At 43.4% G+C, this 18575-nt stretch overlaps 1 protein-coding gene across 3 annotated transcripts in view; it reads left to right on the plus strand.

Annotated features, from left to right (window-relative positions):
• pax7 (paired box 7) overlaps positions 1-18575 on the plus strand; it is a 60849-nt gene that overhangs the window by 23210 nt on the left and 19064 nt on the right. For all 3 annotated transcript variants that reach the window (XM_022748236.1, XM_022748237.1, XM_022748238.1), the window contains exons 6-7: positions 7583-7748; positions 8174-8370. In XM_022748236.1, the coding sequence (XP_022603957.1) occupies positions 7583-7748; positions 8174-8370 (363 nt within the window). The remainder of the gene's footprint in view (positions 1-7582; positions 7749-8173; positions 8371-18575) is intronic.

An 18575-nucleotide genomic window follows, 5' to 3' on the forward strand; every position in this document is an offset into this window, starting at 1 on the left:
TCCACATCCCTAGACACTGCTAGAGGTAAGTGAGGAAATATTTCGTAATACTTTGGTTGTACCAATCCTTTAAACACATGTGTAATTGGACATTAGCTTTGCAAACTTTAAAGACTCCACCTGTCAACATCAATGGGCCGTAGTAGCTCAGTCCTGAGAATCACCGAGACAAATATCTGGCTTCTAATGTAGCATGCGGCTTGTTGTAGAGGCTCACACACTATTACACTTTGTCCAGGCCTCACGGGGCTCCGCGCTACATGAACAGCACATACTGTAATTCCCCTAAACACCTCTAAAAAGCATGACACCTGACTGAACTCACACTCACTCGGTGTTCCTTGTGAAAATAATAGTATTGCTCCTCTTTTACCTACAGAAATGATATATCCATCTGTCAGGAAGATGTTAACCCTTCTTTCCATATTGCGCGGTGCATATAAGGCAGTTTGCTGCTTACCGTTAGCCTTTATGTTTGAGTGCTTTGACAGGGATACTCCCCATCTTCACACCTCAGTCCCAGGAATCTGTCTGACAGCCTGGGTGCCCCTGCGGCCGTACGTAAGATTGAAGGAAGCTATGTACAGTAGAGTTACAGCAACAGCTGTTCCTCCAAAGACTGAGAGAGGGAGAAAAAAAAGAGAAGAAGAGAGAAAGGGAATGCATTCCTGATGGATTTCTCATTTCGGCCTTTGGCCAGGATCTCATCCCATCACTTTCAAGCTTGCCGCTGCTTGTAAAACCCTCCACATATCACACAGGGTTCCTCATCCTCTCTAGGGAACCTATGCCCCGACAACAACATTAATCAATCAACTGCTTGTAAAAAAAAAAAAAAAAAAAAAAAAGCTCTGGGGCACCGCTCTCCTCTTACCACAGTCGTTCACACTCCCTCTGAACCCCCACAAACTCCTCACCGCATGCTAACTGTTCATCACACTACAAACATGCAGTTGGGGTAACTGATTCCACACATGTCTTTGTCCATCTTGAAGCCCCCCAACACGCAAGGATGTCCTATATGTCTGAGTGTTTAATGCCTCACTCAAGGGAGGAGAAATTTATCTCTTGTCTGTTATATGGCAATTTATTAGTTTTTTTTGTGTGAGTGTGTGTGTTTGCATAAGAGGGAAATGTGGACAAGAGGTGGGAGAACTGAAAGCTACATCAATAATCTGTATGGAAAATCAACTCAAACACATTCTGATAATATTCATTTAGAAGTAAATTCAATATTCCATTTTGCAGATTGAGTTCCAACTTTCCTAATATGGTTTAATTTAGCTGCACAATTGCACAAACCAAATTTTTTGATGGTAAATGCCATATACAAATGCATCATTCTAGTGCAATTCATAGTCATCATAGAGGACAGTAACACTTGATGTTGAAAGAATAATCCATGCCTGTATTAGCTGGCATGTAGGCCTATTTATGGAGACGTACAAAAATATCTGAACATGAAAGCAAGAGAAGAAAGAAAAACATGGAGTGACTGCTGTCTCTTTGCTGTTAGATAATAGACTTAAATGATGTCATGTGAAAACCTGAGGAATTTGAGTCATGGCTATAATTTGTTAATGCTGTTTTCTTCATAATCTAATTCTTAAAGGCTTTGAACGTCTCAAAAGGTCAAGTCAAACTTAATTTTCTGAGAAGGTTACAAAGAAATAGGCGCTGGTAGCCAAAATAAATAATGCCCAAAGCTGCGCTGCAGTTTGGTGAGCGTGTTTGTGAGAGGATATGGGTCTGCAGCTGTGAGTTAATGAGTCTTATAGATAGATGTGTCAAAGCATTTCTCAAAAATGTATTGCAAGTTCTTAAACTACTGAAATATCTGGAAAACATTTCAACATTTAACCCTCTTAATGTACATTTAGATAATAAAGATAAACGAAATGTGGAAATTTTTTGTTTAAATGTGAATTTTCTGGTGTGTGCATGTGTGTGTCGTTTGTATCACAGCGTTCTGAAAATGTCCACCAGCTGGACTTTCACATAGGTGCCCAAATGGCCCATCACAGGGCAGGAGAGAAGAGACCCTTTGGCCTGAGAGCAAAGCTTCTCCAGCACAGCTGCAATGACGCATCTTCCAGATGTCGCTCAGAGACTAATCGGTGTTTGGGGCTGAGAAAGAAACTATGGGCAGGGGGTGTTGGAGGGGTCTCACACACTCATATTTTAGCTTGAATTTGTGTCCACGGTCATGGTTCACTGCTACCCGTTTGTCATTAAACATGGTGATAATGTGGAAAGTCGTTTTTCTTTTTTTCAGGTTGGGTGCAGAGGTAAAGTGCACTGGTGGGGTGCAAACATGGCTGCAGTGGCTCTCAACCGTCACAGCCCAGAGCTGTGTTGTAAATTAAACTGCTAGATTCTTGTGGAAGTGATGAGTGTTTGGCTTAGCGCTGACTCACAACCTAAACTCATAAACAGAGCTAACTCCCTTGTGTGTGCCCTCGCCTGCCATTTTAAGACCCTTTCACCATCCATCTTTATCAGCCCCACTGCCCCTTTCAGCAGAGCTACCAGCGCTCCTTCACCAGCACGAGCCTCGCAATGGTTTTATCACCCCAACTGACAAATTGTGGGATATGATCCATATCTCTCAGCAATTAGTTCCAGGCTGTCTCAGTGGGAGGGGATACTGCCAAGTCTACCTTCAGTATATGCTCTGCTGATGCAGTGTGCGCTGCCACTTTCCATCTGATAGCCCCTCAGTTTTAACAGGAGCAGGCGGCAAAGCCATTCCATGAGCTATTAGAGAAGAGAGCAGCATTTGTGTCCGCTCCCTCTGAGGAGTGGACCAGGTGGGGGTAGCACTGAGGAGAAAGGGAGGGGGGTGGGGGGGCGTGCGGGGGTATGTGCAGGCAATAGGCAGCAGACCGCTGTAAATCAACGATCACAGAAGAAGCAAATTACATTCTCGTCTATTTAGACTGAAGTTTTTAAAGAGTCGGACTCCTGAGTCTCGGCTGAGGCTCATCATGCCGCCGCCAGCTCGCTTTACCACATCTGTCACATAGATCCTCTTTCATTACCAATAAACATTCTGCATGTAGCTATTATAGTTAGTGGAATCTAATAAGGTATAAGCATTGCTTTTTACAAAGCGTGCAAATCAATTTGGTTAAAAGTTTCTCTCTTTATCTGTGGCTTGTGCTGGCGTGTTGATGTATGGGATGAGCACAGGAAAAACACCTATGTGGAGTCTGAACTGGCCGTCATAGTTTTCTGCAAAAGACCAGTACAGCCAAATTCACACTCATGCTGGTGCTTTTAAACCAGTTTTCAACTTAGCTAGTAAAAATATAATCCCATAGGGAGATATCAAGAGGTAATACACAGTTTCCCGATTGTTAAAATATCAGTCAAGTACCAGCGGCAAGAGAGAAAATCACAATGGAGCTGAGTGGTGACAACCAAACCCAACAGGCAACTGTATTCCCGCCAGTATGGGTTTATGTTTCATAAAGGAATAAATAGGATTTGTGTAGATTGTAGGGGAGAAATTGTTGCAATGCATCAGTGTGAATGTTCTAACAGTTTCTTATTATTAGAATTTAAATGACTTTGGTACAGTGCTTCTGTACTCCTGATACTTATCAAGCTAATCCCACTCTCCTCTCAAATTCACACTCCTAGCTACTTTAATTAGCATAGTGCCAGTCTGGAAGGCAAGCAGGGAGGGAATCAGAGAGAGAGAGAGAGAGAGAGAGAGAGAGAGGGGAAAGAAGAGGGGAAGGAGAGAGGAGAAGGAGGAGGTGTGAAGGAGGGAGGGAGGATGGGGGGGGGTATTGCGTGGTATGAGACAGAGGAGGATTTGTATGTTGAGGCTGGTTGCATCACCCCTCTGTGTTTTTGTGGATATGAAGTCAGCAGCACATTTTGTTTTGTCATTATCTCGGCTCTCGGTATTCATCTACCGAATGTTGCAAATTGGCTCCTGAAAGGCGTCACACATTCAGTACTTGTCTTTGACAAAATAATTCATGGAGGATTGTCTGAACGGGGAATTCTGAAATATAAGTGATCCTATTTAAGAGAAGCAACATAGAGAGGTTTTTACTGCAGTGCAGTGTCACGCGTTTACAATGTTTGGAGCGTGTATTATCACTGATCAGCGATAAGAAAAAGGCAAAATGCCTCTAGATCGCTAGGAATCGATTCTTTTGGCTGAGAGTGAATGGGAGATTAACAACAATGAACCGATGCAAGCAGCCAAACTTGAACTGGAGACTAAAATGTGTCACTGTACTGAATTGTACTGAATGTTGTGGTTGCAGGTTTGTTATCCGATTGCAGGTTTGAGGTTTGCATCTAAACCCTCTTCTGGTTGTGCTGTAGAGCAACCTTCACCCTTTGTCCTCCTCCAGCTGTGTCTTCCTTCAAGTCTTCCTCTTTTGTTTCACAAGCAGGAGCTAAGCTTGACTTCTAAGATGGGTTACTGCTCTTCTATCCCCCATTCCCTCCCAAAACTTTCTCCACAATGATTCAGAGATGCGGTGCAGATGCGTCCAAGTGCACTGGATGCGGGGAAGCCTTTTAGTCCGTGACAACGAGACAGAAGTGAGCCACATGAATTCGGCTGCACATTTGTAGGTAGAGAGGGAGACATGGAGGAGCGCTGCAGCTCTCTGTGCTGCAGAGAATTAAACCGGATTGTGGGGAAAGCAGAGGAGAATCTGTGGTCCAAGGTGACTTTGTGATCAGGTTCCAGAGCGGAGCCTCAAATCCTCAGCTTCAGGCTGTGTGTGAGTTTGTGTGAGAGCGCACGTGTTTATGTGCAAGTGTGTGCTCGCAATGTATGCATGTTTGTGATGGCGTATGGGCACTTGTGCGCATGTGTGTCGCCACTTGTGCACATGTTTATCCCAGTCTGTGCTGACAGCCTGATGATTGTTGGAGAAAGCACTCAGTCGGTGACACATGCTCCTCTCTTGTCCCATTTATACAGTATATACAGCGTTAAAGTTGACACATTGCATCTGCATTTGTGCACAATAACTCAGTAGAGCTGCTTTAAGTAGATTTAGTGTATTCACATAGCCTGTTCAAAGACTAAGAAGTTCTGCCAGTTCCTGTAAATTAGGAGAATTTGAAGGGATGGAAGAGATTGTCTCAAATAAATTTTAACAGCAAATACGTTTTGCAAGAAACAAAACAAAACGTTGGTACTCAAGGTATCAGCCGAACGCTGAATGAAAACTTGTTTAATTTGTCTTCCCTGCAGTGTCTGCTTGTAGACACTAAAACATGATTTAACTTATTTATAGTTATGCTTAGCCACTCACAGCACTTGGTCATCGTGGTATTGATTTAATACTGAAACTTTGTTTTGCCTAAATCTAACCTCAGATGAGACAGGTTTTGGTCCCGTGTCTCTGGTGTCCTGTGCCCATAACCCTCCCAACAACTTTCATGCTACCGAAAAACTACCACTTCCTTCACTGGAAAAAAGGGTTGCTAGAGAACATAATTCAATCACCAATTTCCTCACAAAAATGTAATTTGCAAAACATTTTAGTGGTATAAAAACTTTTCAAAGAGGCAGTGTCAGATCAGAAGGGAAACATCTTTCCAGTAGTTTTACAATTACTGGCTGAAAGAAGTGACGCACTGACAGCTGAGGGACACATTTTTGGTCTTTCCTGGTCTCACCCAAGACTTTTTCAAATTTCAATTGCATGAAGGTGAAAATAAGCTCAATAATTATGATGGATTTTATTAGCAAAAATATCCAAATTTACATTAAATCTACAGTGAGAAGCACCATTACTTTTGCAAAGGAAATGCCTGGTAAAGCAGCTACAAATGAATATATGTACTGAGAGCAAAAATAAAAAAAAAACGACTTCCCCGTTTAAGTGTTTTGTGTCTGCCATGATGGAACACCTCCTTCCTAAGCTTGGATGACAAAGGGGGAAGGAAGTGAAAGTGAACATAAAAGAAGGGTGGGGTGAGTGGATGAGGTCGGAGGTGAAGTGGCACTGTGGGGTGGGGTGAGGGGGAGTGTGTGGAAGGAAGGGGTGTGCCCCCCGTGCCCCCTCCCCTGGGCCAGGCAGCTGTTTGTCTGGCCCAGTAGGAGCTTAGTTCAGACCTTGGACCACGCTCCACTACATCCCAATAGCAGAAATTTCACTGGAGCCACACACCACATTTGTTTTGGAATATCTGATTGAGCGACTCAGACGGGGTCTTTAGAGGCGATTGGGCTTGAGATAAAATTTTCCTGTTGGTTTTCCAGTTGCATAATTGAGGTTCGCCAGACACAGTCGTCGCCTGTTGCATCCCATTTTCTTTCTAGGAAGCTCTCACAACTAAACCTAACTATAAGCAAAAAAAAATCACTGGGTCTTTTGCAGAGGCAGTGACTGTGTGGGAAAAGAACCACATTCAAATTAAGATCTCTGTTGGGCTGAGATCCCTTGTAGGCCTATACGAGTTTATATGTATGTTTGTGTGTACAAAAAAAGAGGCAGCCCCCGAAAAGCAGTGAGTATGTCGCTGTGTAAGTCCCCTTGAAAGTGTCCCTCTTTAAGACCTGTTTAAAAGGGACGCCCCCTCTTTGTGCCCACTGTTCTCCGTGGCGTATGGAGGGGCTTTTGTCCCCCTCTTTCATGTGTTCTCACAATAGCCCGGGCCGTTTGAAACACAACAGTAGATGAACTGCGCTGACAGTGTATTAAACTCTGATGAATTGCCTGTGCGAGGCATAGATCAATGTCCTTCAACCCTTAGCACACAGTGAAGCCTGGGCCTTGTCTTGGTTAAATGGAACAGGTTGCTGGCTCTTTTCAAAAGGCCCTGATTATATTCGTGTTTTGTTGAAGCAGAAGCCTTTTTAAAATGTGTAAATCTTTGCGGTTCAAAAGAGTCCTATTTTTCCCCCTTTCATTCAGGCAATTGACATTGTGTGTCTGCGCTTTAGTGCTGCTCATTTTGCGAGCATTTTGCTGTTTGCAGCCTTAGAATTCTGTGTCTCGACTCTAAAGTTAAAACACTTTCTTCAAACTGACTTTTAAAGCTTTAAAACAACCACATTAAAGCAGCACGGTTGTAACATAACAGTTGATGTTTCTCTGTATCTCCAGAGAAGTGATGGCCTCTCTCAAAGCCTCTAATAGTTTCACAAACATAGCTTAGGTGTGTGATGTGGAGACTGGTGGCCTACCTCTGACCTTTAAATGACTTCTTCCCTCTGAAGGAGGCTTAGGGCAGCCTGTTTACACAGATCACAGCTTCAACCACTTAAGAACAACAGGGACAGACCACTGAGCTCTCTATGGCAGCTCCCACAGGGACTGCTGACTCTCAGCTACCACCAGCACCACCACTCACATTAACCGGCAGATTAATCACAGGTGGCAGGAGCCAGCCGACTCTGCAGAGGGTCCTCTGCAGTCAAATGCTCACTGCACAAGCATAAATTGAGTTTTAGTGAATGCAAGATAAAACAAAACCAATTTGAAACCTGCAGGAGTTCAACATTCAAAGCTGAAAATGAGTTTAAAAAAAAAAAACAACAAAGAATTTCAACTGTGAAATTGTGTGTTTTATAAGACTTTAATTTCTTCTGTAGGTGTGGTTCAGCAACAGACGAGCTCGGTGGCGTAAACAGGCCGGGGCCAATCAACTAGCGGCCTTCAACCACCTGCTTCCTGGAGGATTCCCACCTACAGGCATGCCAACTTTACCCACATACCAGCTACCGGAGTCCAGCTACCCCAGCACCACGCTATCGCAGGGTAAGGCGACACAAAAGAGTTCCATCTGAAACATACAGTATGCTCCGAGTTTAATCTAATTTTAGTAGATCACATTAGTGCTGTTTATTTGGGGTATGACATCCATATGTTCATGTTAATAACATTCTAATTATATATGAAGCGTTTGCTGCACATAAGAACCATACAGCAAGTAATTATCTTTACAATCACAGCTTTGTCACAGTGGGACAGAAACAAGCCTTCACTTCATATGTGTCCTTTGCAACACCTTTAATGTATAAACATGACTATAAATTGGTAAAAGAATTTGAGGGAAGGACATTTAATGGTTGACTTCTGACCTCCTGAACTTACATTTGTCTCCTGTTTTTATTTCTAAGCACATTTTCTTGGATTTGTTCTTACCTGTGCACTTTTTGTGTTGTTTTTTTTTTCGCTGTCAGAGGGCAGCAGTACATTGCACAGACCCCAGCCCCTGCCTCCATCCTCCATGCACCAGGGAGGTCTGAGTGCTGACAGCAGCTCTGCTTATGGCCTGTCGTCCAATCGCCACAGCTTCTCCAGCTACTCTGATACTTTCATGAGCCCTTCAGCATCCAGCAACCACATGAACCCTGTTGGCAACGGGCTCTCCCCACAGGTCAGTCCACATTACCACATCTATTCCCCTATAGGTAGTGTTCACATTCTTCCTCCTCCACCTCCTCCTCCTCCTCCTCTCACTGTTCAGAATATGTAATTGTATTTGACTGAAATTAAAATTCTGAAACAGCATGTTCAGCAAAATAACTGCCAGTGTGGGCTTTTATGTTCGCCTTCCAAAGCCCTGGATTTATTCTAGCTATTCTAAATTGCTACATTTGTAAAACAATTGGATTAACATCAACAAATTAAAATTCATCTTGATAGTACCGCAAGTACTCAAGCTGCTCCAAACAGCGGTTTTTCGACTTTCCTGGGACATCTAAATCCTTGCGCTGTGCAGTGAGAACACATGCAGATGAAATAATTAGCTAAAGCTTATAAATGTAGACCCATAATCTTCTTCACGTAATTGTCTGCAGCTGGAAGACTCCAGTGCTATGTGTGATTTTCTTCTTGTCTTCACTGTATGATTTCCAGGCAGCTCAATGTACAGAATGACGAGGGTGTTGCGTTTTTTCCGCTCCTGCTGGTCACTTCACCTGCTCTCATACACTCCTTCTTAGGTTCCTAGATTTCCTAATTCTTGTTTAAATCTGTGCAAGACCCAAAAATATCTATGATCTCTGTGCCATCTTAATGTGTGATACTGTATGTGCAGGTTTGTGCGCTCCGTTTACTGCTAAGCACTAGATTTCACATGTTAACCTCTTTGGACACCTCCCTTAATGAGCATTTAAATGCGACTTTATGGTAAGGGTGAGCTTTAAGTAGCACAGAATGAAAAATGATTTGTATTGATGCACATCATGTGTACGGAGTGAATTATACACAATTACCCATCAATACTGGCCAGTCTTGCCCACCCTCACCAACAAGATGTGGTTAACAGGCAGAAAATAAGATTGAAATGGTGTGTAAAGAGTTGAAAATGAATTTCAATGCTGCATTTGTCCACAATTACCCCGTCGTTCACACGTGTTTTATTGGGAGTTTTTTTTTTTTTTTTCTTCAAATATTTCTCAAAGCAGATTGGAAACATTCTTGGTATTACCCTCTTTCTTCAGAGAAGAAAGAATTAAGGATTTTGTGACAAAAAAGAGATTTTCTCTCCTGCTGGAGCGACGGAGGATAACATGGAGGCTCACAGCGTGTTTGATTGTTAATCGTGGCACAGGGGCTTTAACTGCTAATGCTCTCACTGCAAACCTGCACAAAAACACCAGGAACATGGAGTCGTTTTTTTTTTTTTTTTTTTCATTAATGGCTCTCTCTAATACTGGCATGGGGTGCACTGTCGCTTTCTTTCCCTCTCTGCACAGGCATTCAAGAATGTGTTGGGATATTAAACATTTCCTGTCATAGTGAGGATTAGAACAGGAGCCTTTGGGCAACTGTACAGCATGGATTTTCAGTATTCAATTACTCTATCAAGTGGGTTTGATGAAAGTCTTTATCGAAACCCACCTGAAATGCAGTTTATTATTTTTTTAAGTCATTTATTTATTTTCATTTATTTTTATTTTTATTTTTTTTTATTTTTTTTGTGGGGGGCACATGCATGTGGTGTGGATGTTTTGATGTGTCACACCATGTTTGCACTGCACAGAATTGAAATGTATTGAATGCATGCAGAATGCTGTGTGGCATTCCTATCAGTCTCTCAGCATGGAGATGAATGTTCCCACTGACAGCAGAATCAGAGTTCACTCTGTGGTGCAGGGTCCTGCTGGGCTGGGCAGCCTCTCTATCTCCTTCTCTCCATCTCTCTCTCTCTCTCTCTCCCTCTCTCTGTCACTTCACAAACATGCAGCTATCCACAACACAGGAAACTTACACAATAAGCATTCACTTCACCTTGTCCAGGCCAGACCTTGCTTTGTCTTTGCTTGCATTTAAACACATTTTTACTCAAACAGCGAATCAGTTTCAACTTTGGAAAATTATCAAAACACATTCGACACCTTGCAGTTTATTTTTTTATGATTTACAGCATGTTTTTCCCTCTCCTGTTTTCCCTCCACTGTAATGTGAAAAAAAAGGAACACAAACAGACTCTCTATCGAGATGGAAATGAGAATTTGATATTGTAAGTTACAGACAGCATCTGTTTGCAGGAGATATGCTTGTGCATTGGTATGTGTGAGCGATTTCTTCAAGTGTCTGGCATTGATGGCCTAGCGGTTGCTGTAAAGATTGACAAAAATTCTCTGATTCCCAGTAAATGGGCTGTGGTGGCGAGGTGCCAAGTCTGTAATGGAATCCTGCAGCGTTCAGCAGTCCCGACAGGAGCTCGCGTCCATCCCAATCCCATAACCTATCCCGACAGCACACATTTTCCCATTACAGGCGGTGGAAAAGCTATCCACTCTCAAACTGGTTGCTGTCATTGTGGGATGTACAGCGTGTTTGGCTGGTTGAGGGAGTGCAGTGTATTAGAGGTGGTGAGACTGAAGCTGTGCATGGCTGGGCAAAAGGTATGAAACCAGAAGTGTGTTTTGTTGTTGGTCTTGTTTCATTTAGTGGCACAGCAGGTGTTAGAAAGAAGGAAAGGCAAGGGCACGGAGGACAGGCATTCCAGTATTTTTTCAGCCATCTTCACCTGAGGATTTAAGCTGATGTCTGCCTTTTTCATTTTGGTATATTTCATTTTTCATATTTCACTTGAAATAGGCCCGTGTTTTCACCCCTATGTCACGATGCTTCAAATTTGAATCTTGCAAAACAAATAAAAAATATTTGTTTTGGACAGACAGCAATGTTTTCACTGAAGAGGTCTTTGCGCTTTGACAGCCAAGACACAGTCATCTCTCAGGAACATTGTATATTTTGATATATGAAGCTGAAAAGAGCATTTTAGATACTTTTCAAATGATTCTTTGAAGCGGTGTTCATGTACATGGCATTTGTGGGGAGACATTTGGGCTGAATTCCTCATTACTGCATGACAGGGACACCTGCTGGGAGAGGAAAGAAAACAACTGAACTGCACTGGAGAGCTGAAGCCATAGCAAGAGGAGCTCAGTGGCAGAGCTTGGGTTTCACTCCTCAGAGAAATTTCTAGAAATGACAACAGGGAATAAAAAGAACAAAAAGCATTTCTCTCGCCGGCCGAATTTGGGAAATGCACTGTTGAATGCATGCAGTGATGTTGTACGGTGTCTGCAGATGATTCAACATGATAGAAACAGCTGGAAGTCAGTGAACTCTATAGGTATGGTGGATAGAGAGATTTTATTGCCGTTTTTGATGAAGGAAGTTCGCAAAGTTTTGTGAGGAACTTTTTTTCTGTTTTGCAGTTTTATGAAAGTGTTGTGTGTTTTGGAATGACAAGGATGTGTGTGTGTGTATGTGTATCTGAGGAGGGCCTTTGGGCTGTGTGAGTGGGCTGGGCGCCTACACACACACACACACACACACACACACACACGTACACGGGATCAGAGGCAGAGCGGCTCTCACCCCTGCCTCCCTTTGATCTGTGTCCCCAGGCCTGCCTGCCCGCGCGGCGCTGCACCGTACCACGCACGCTGACACCATGCTCACCAGCGACTCCCCACAACTGTCTGAGAGAGATAAGCCAGGGGAGACTCCAAACTGTGCTGCTGCTCTTCCATTAGCTAGCGCAGACGCTTCTTTTAAAAACGGGATGAATTATTTTTAAGAAGCAAGCTCTGCTGTTTCCAAAAAAAAAAAAAAAAAAAAAAAAAAAATGGAGAGGGGAAAATGTACGGAACAATCTGGAGCTCTGGCTTCATTCCGCCTCCCTCCCTGACTTCTAACAAGACATTCTGCACCTGAATACCAATGAGAGGGGGAGATTCATGTAGTCCCCCACATTATTAAAACTTGGGCATTAAGCCTCTCACCGGGCACTGTGTCAGCTGGCAGGCTCCACTGACAACAAATCAAAGGGGATGAGCACATAGCCTGCATTCATAGCTCAGCCACTCGCAGTGCAAGAGGGGGAATACATACTGGTTAATTAGAACTCCCATTAAAACAAATACTGTTTCAATTTGGCAAGTATAAAAAAAGATGTAAGAGGCTTTCAGAAAAAAGAGACCTGCTGTTGGCAGCTGCCAAGAAAATCCAGGGACTGTAAATCATATCCACTGGCTATACTGTTTCTGAACAGATTATTAGTGTTTGCTGTTGTTTTGCAACACTTTTGAACTCTGAGGAAAGATTCTCCATCTGTGGCACCAGAAATGAACCTCTGCACACACCGTGGTTGTTGTGTTGCGTCGGCCTTCCTCCTCCATATGCTCATGCATCTTGGTTTGTCTCTGCAGTTTGCAGACAGTTATATTCCTGCGAAGCTTTTATGATGATGTAACTAACAGCACTTATTTTTTTCAGTCTAAACTCGAAACCTTGTGCCACTTGTAGAGCAGCATCGTGGTCATAGCTGCCGCTTTACAGACCTCAATTTGCAAGTAGCTGAGACAGTGCTGCAGTTTGCTACCCTTCTTTATACCTGAGCCATTTGTTGCTCGCTTCATCTTTTAGGTCTCTCGAGCACCCATGTGAAGCCATTTTCCTTTTCATTCCAAAATATTTTTGGTCGGAGCTTTGTGTATTCATCATCTATTTTTCACCTACCAACCTTCCTTCCCTCCATTTGGCTTTTTGTCATCCCATGATGCCTTGCCAATAGTGCTTTGCTCTCTCTCTGTCTCTCTCTCTCTTTCTCTCTCCCCACCTTCCTCTCCTGCTCCAACTCTCTCCCCTGGAGAGGCAGCTCTTCTCCCTACGCCCAGATGAAAGGCTATGGCGGACAATAAAAATGCTATTTAAATGCAAGGGTGTTTGTGTGCGGGTGAGAGATATTTCCTGCTGAAAGTGAGCTGCTGCATCCTGATAAATAGTAAATATAAGGGAATGTGATTTACATTTATCTTGCAGAGGCAGCCAATATGAATTTCAGTAAATCCTAGAAGATGGGGATTTAAGGAGGAAAATGACTGAGACTGATTCACATGCTGTGTGTCCCACGCAGTTGAAATGCCTATAAGGTGGAGAGTGGTACTGCCTTTATTAAAGTATAGGCACAGACATCGATCCTATCTAAAATACCTATTACACACAGGCATACAGTGTGTCACATGCTCATCTGCGGAGATTTCCAGCCTCATACACACACAATTTGAAGGTGACTCGCCTGAAATAATAATGATAATAATAATAATAAAACTAATAATAATAATAAAACTAATAATAATAATAATTATTATTATCATTATTATAGTAATAATAATAATGATAATAATAGCTACTTGTAATAGCAGGCTGCTGGGCAGGTGAAGTGTCTGTGAGGCATACGCTGGGTGACCCTTCTCTACGGGGTCAAGGGTCAGGGTGCAGAGGGTTATGGGACGGCTGGGGAAGACGGAGGACTGGTTTGCTGTGAACCTGCCCTGCTAGCCGGAGGTTTGGGATGCTGTCTAGCTGCATGTGGTTCCCGTTAGTTCCAGATGCCACTCTGACAGGTGCATAGCTGTGATTAATACTCTCTCTGACTTTTTCTCTTCTCACCCACGTTTTCTCATCCTGTCCCTCCTTCCCCTCTGTCTCTCCCTGCATGTCCCTCACTGCTTCTTGACTCTCTCCACTTACCCTCTCATTCACTCATAGACTCATATTCATGACCCTTTAGCAAAGTTGATTCAACACTCACAGTTTTCTTGCCCTTTGTAAGAAAAAAAAAAAAAGAAAAAAAAAAAAGAAAAAGAAAATATGAGTATCTCCTGCCGGCATGCTTCATTTCACGTGTCTCTTTCTCTCTCCTCTTTTCTTCCTCCTGACAATAAGATGAGAATATGGGAGGTGGTTGGGTCCTCAGCTGGTTGTCTCATGCAGCAGCTCTCCCTTCTCAGTCTCCAGCTGAGAGCTATTTCACTATTTATTTACATGTAATTATGGCTATGAGGTGCAGATATTAACACTGTCAAGAACAATTTGACCTGACATTTTTCACTAGACCTGGCCCCTGCTGTTTTTAGCAAACAACCCCCACCCCTCTCCTCCTCCTCCTCCTCCTCCTCCTCCTCCTCCCCCCTTTTTCTCCTCCACTCCCTCGATCCGCCTCGCTTTCCTTCTGGAGCTGCTCCCTCAGACACACACAGGCCCTGCCTCGCTGAAACCACTCTCCTGGAATCAGAAAATCTGCCGTTTAATTTAGAAGAGGCGTTGGTGCAAGGTGCGGAGAGTTGAAGTCTCTGTGTGTGTGTGTGTGTGTGTGTGTGTGTGTGTGTGTGTGTGCGCGTGTGTGTGTGTGCATGCGTGCGTGTGTGTCTGTGTGTCTGTCTGTCTGTGTGTCTGTGCGCGTGTGTGTGCGCTTTGAAGGGGCCTCTCTTGTTCCCAGTGGCTGAATCCATCCCATAGTTACTCAAGCATATCACTAGCAGAGAATAGAGGATTGCTCCCCACACGTTCTCCAATTGCAGTCCAATAGACGGCATATTAACCTCTGGTTAGTGCAGGGCCAAGTTTATGGCTTATACTGTGGGATGTTTAGGAGGGAGGGGAGACCTTCCTCCAGCTTGTGCAGCTGTGCTTTCTTGAACACTAAGGCTAGCATGCGCTAAAGTGGGCTAGAGAGGATTTAGCTTAATGGAAATTTGCAAAGAGACACAGAGGAGGTGTGGATAACCCTAAAATAAATTTATATTCTATTCCATTTCTACTTGTTTTAGCTTCCTTTGTATGAGTGAGCAGCTTGATGGAGCACAGGGAGAAGAGACACAGGCGCAGGACAGCTAACATGTTGTGAGGAGTGACAGCTTGTTCCAGTGCCCGCTAATCGTCCTCATCTGTGCCTGACTTGTCAATGCCCAGATTCTGTCAGTGCCAATCAGCCTCTTAATTGAACACAATTAGCACCCCACCCCAACCCCCCCCATATGCACCACATTCTTCAAAGGCCCATTTCTCTCCCTCCAGCACCAAACCCCACCACCCCCAACCCTTCCTCTCATTCTACCTCTCATTCTGCTTCTGTCTCTTCATCCTATGGTGGAAGACACTTTTCAGTTTTTATTAATGTGCCACAGCCAATTAACGCGGTGGCATGCAGGCCAGAGCCCGTCATCTGCTGCCTGCCACCATCCCGGCTGTCTGCTGCGGCCCCACGCCACCCCTCGCGCCACCTCCACCGTGACCAAAACGCTTTAATTCAATTTATGCAATCACTGTTATTTTTAAATAGTCATTTTGTCTGCTCAGATGAGGGGCCTTACTGCCTGCTGGGCCGGCCCTCTCATGTGAGGGATGGGGGAAGGGTGGGATGTTGTGGGAGCAGGAGTCGACTGACTTCGGGGGGGGGGGGGGGGTTCCCTGATATTTTCATTTGTTATTTACCTCTTTCATTTTTGTTTTATTTCAGGTTACTAGGTATTTGATTCTGATTTTGTAAACAAGGATTTGAGGCACTGAAAAGTAAATTTTTATTTAACAAGTTATCAAAGAAAATATCTGAATTAGCTCTGCATACACATATATTGTTAAGAGTCTATCTTCAATATTTTGGCTGTTCTCAAAGTCAGACTCTTTCCAGTAGCTAGGATCTGTGTGACTCCTGGGTCACAGAATTAAACACTATTCTCTTCCTGTAATCACGCCCTCAGGACTGGCCTTCAAATATTGATCTGAAATTCAGTGCCATCACTGTGGATCTTTAATCACTCTCTGCTGAAGCGAGTATCAGCCAGGCAGATCTGCTAAGGTGCAAGATGCCATTCTGCACCACTCAGATAACTTACAGACATTTGGAGTGCTCATTTTTCCCTGTCTGCCCCGGTGACCTCTGCCTAACTTAAAGGTACATCTTGGGGGCATTTTGATTTGGGCAGAACGGGGAGCTATCGGTGACAGAGGAACTAATCCAGTCTTGCGCAGATTAAGAGTATTTGTGGAGTGGGGTGTGTTGGCGCTGGCGCCGGGAATGGAACAGAAGGGGCTCCTATCAGCTCTCCAGGCAGGCTAGCCCTCAGGCCAGTGCAGTCCTACAGGAGTCTTTGTACTTCCCAAAGCCTCCACTTTTCCTCTCACTCAGTCTATATCACTTTCTCTTCTCTCTTCTGCCCCCCCCCCCTCACCCTCTTTCCATAGGCTCTCATATTTTCACTGCTCCATTTCCCCTCTTTACATTTGTGAATTTGTGTTGTTTTAGTCCAACACAAGAGTTCATGTGCCCAGTTGTTATCGTCACTTACCTGAATGGGGACAAACAGTTGCGATATGGTTTTTGTGAGTCACGGATCTAAGATACGTCAAGTCCATACTTTAAAAAGACATAGTGCTGCGTATTTCAGTGTTGCACAAGGTGTTAGAATAAAATAGTAGAGGTGCAATAACATCAACAATTTAAAAAAAAATAGTGGTCTTGCAGCACATCTGCATCCTCTTTCTTTACTGACTTTGTTCCCCTTCTTTTTGTTTTTATTTTTTCTTGTCTCACTCTCCCAGTGTTTCTCTCAGCTCTGTCTCTGTCTCATTGTTTTATTCTGGAAGGAAATCCAACAAAGAACAACTCGTCAAACATTCGCGCAGACAAAAAAAAAATGTAATTTGACTGTTGAAGAAATTAGGGAGGTATGAAAGGGCCTCTTTTTGTGTCTCAAGTGCACTATTTATTTATCTGAAAGGATGCACATTGTATCAATTTACACTTCCCCATTCACTTCGCCACAGGCTGGAGGGCTCAGAAGTTGAGAGAATTAATTACTTTTTTATTATTATTTATAAAGTAATCTATCTGTAGAGAGGGAGCGGAAAAAGGAGAAGGAGAGGGTGAGGGGAGGGGTGTGTGAGAGAGGCAGGGAACGCCCTGGAGCATTGTCCTTTAAACTAGGTCCTGGCTCGCATTATCTCCCAAACCAGCACTCACACAACGTCAAACAACAAACGAACTCTGGTGCTGCTGAGGACGCTGTATGCAAGGAAAGAGAGGGAGGTGGTGAGGGGTTGAGGGAGAGGAGAGGAGAGGAGAGGGAGGGAGGGAGGGAGGGAAGTAGAGAGGGATGGAGAGAAGCAGGGAACGAGTGTTTCTCCACAAGAGTATGTTAGGAAACATAATGTAGTTAAGATTTTTTTTCCTCTGCTCTAAGATGCCCTCTGCTCTAACTCTACAAGTCGTGTTTAATGTACCTGTGTTTACACTGAGATGTGTACTTTAGAAATCTGAGCTACATCCTGGTGCAAATGACCTCAGTCACTGAAACAGCATAAAATACTGTATCAGCAACAACCTGGTCGATCCAAAATCACATCATCTTAATGTCTAGCTGTGTGTATTTTATGTGTGAAAAAAAGTAAGAAAGTAAGTAAGTAAGAAAAAGCTCTTTATTCCCAAATATGCTGGCCAGGAGTTTGAGGGGGATTTTGAATCAACACCACCAGCAGGAATACTACACTTTATGCCAGAATTTAATATCTATAAAAGTTTTATTTTACATAGTGTGTAGTATGTGAGGGTATCCAGCAGCAAATGTTTTTTACGAGCTAATGTGACTAAAGCAATGTGACTAAGCTAAAGTAACACTTGAATGTGATCTGAAAGAACTTTATGGCGACATCAAAGTAGCAATTAAAACTGACCCAAGGATAACATAAGAGATGTGGTCTGAAGAACTAGTCAGACAGCTTTGAGTCGTGTAGAGGCTGAAGTGGCTCTCAACTCAAATCCGACCCGGCACCTTATAGATGAGTTCACTTCTATCTGTACCTTCATCAGATTGGGAGGATTGGAAGTCAGATTTTTATTTAGCAGTGTGAGCAAAAAATACAACTTGCACACAGCTAACAAAAACCTTATAACTCCAGAAGAGTTTACCTTTTCCCCTCTAGAAAACCCTTAAATCATTAAGACAGGATCCTCTTCTTCTTTTCTTTTTCTTTCTTTTTTTTTTTTTTTTTTTTTTTTATGAAGGATAGCTACATCCTCACAGATGACAACACTTGTCAGACTCATAAGCGGCCGATCCATCCTAATTCACTAAAATAGCAAAACTGCAGCAACGTCAATGATAAGAAGTCATTTTCTTTTGAAGAACTTTTATGAGCATGAAGAGTAATCGAGCCAATTGTTGGCTATTCTGTTTCATAAGGAAGCGATGTAATCGAGCTTCAATTAACCAATGACTAAAATGGACTCTTGCCCTCCAGCTGTCTCGCTCAGGACACTTAACAAGCCCCCCACCC

This window comes from Seriola dumerili, unplaced genomic scaffold, assembly GCF_002260705.1.
Source record: "Seriola dumerili isolate Sdu_G_001 unplaced genomic scaffold, Sdu_1.0 BDQW01000121.1, whole genome shotgun sequence".
Classification (NCBI taxonomy): domain Eukaryota; kingdom Metazoa; phylum Chordata; class Actinopteri; order Carangiformes; family Carangidae; genus Seriola; species Seriola dumerili.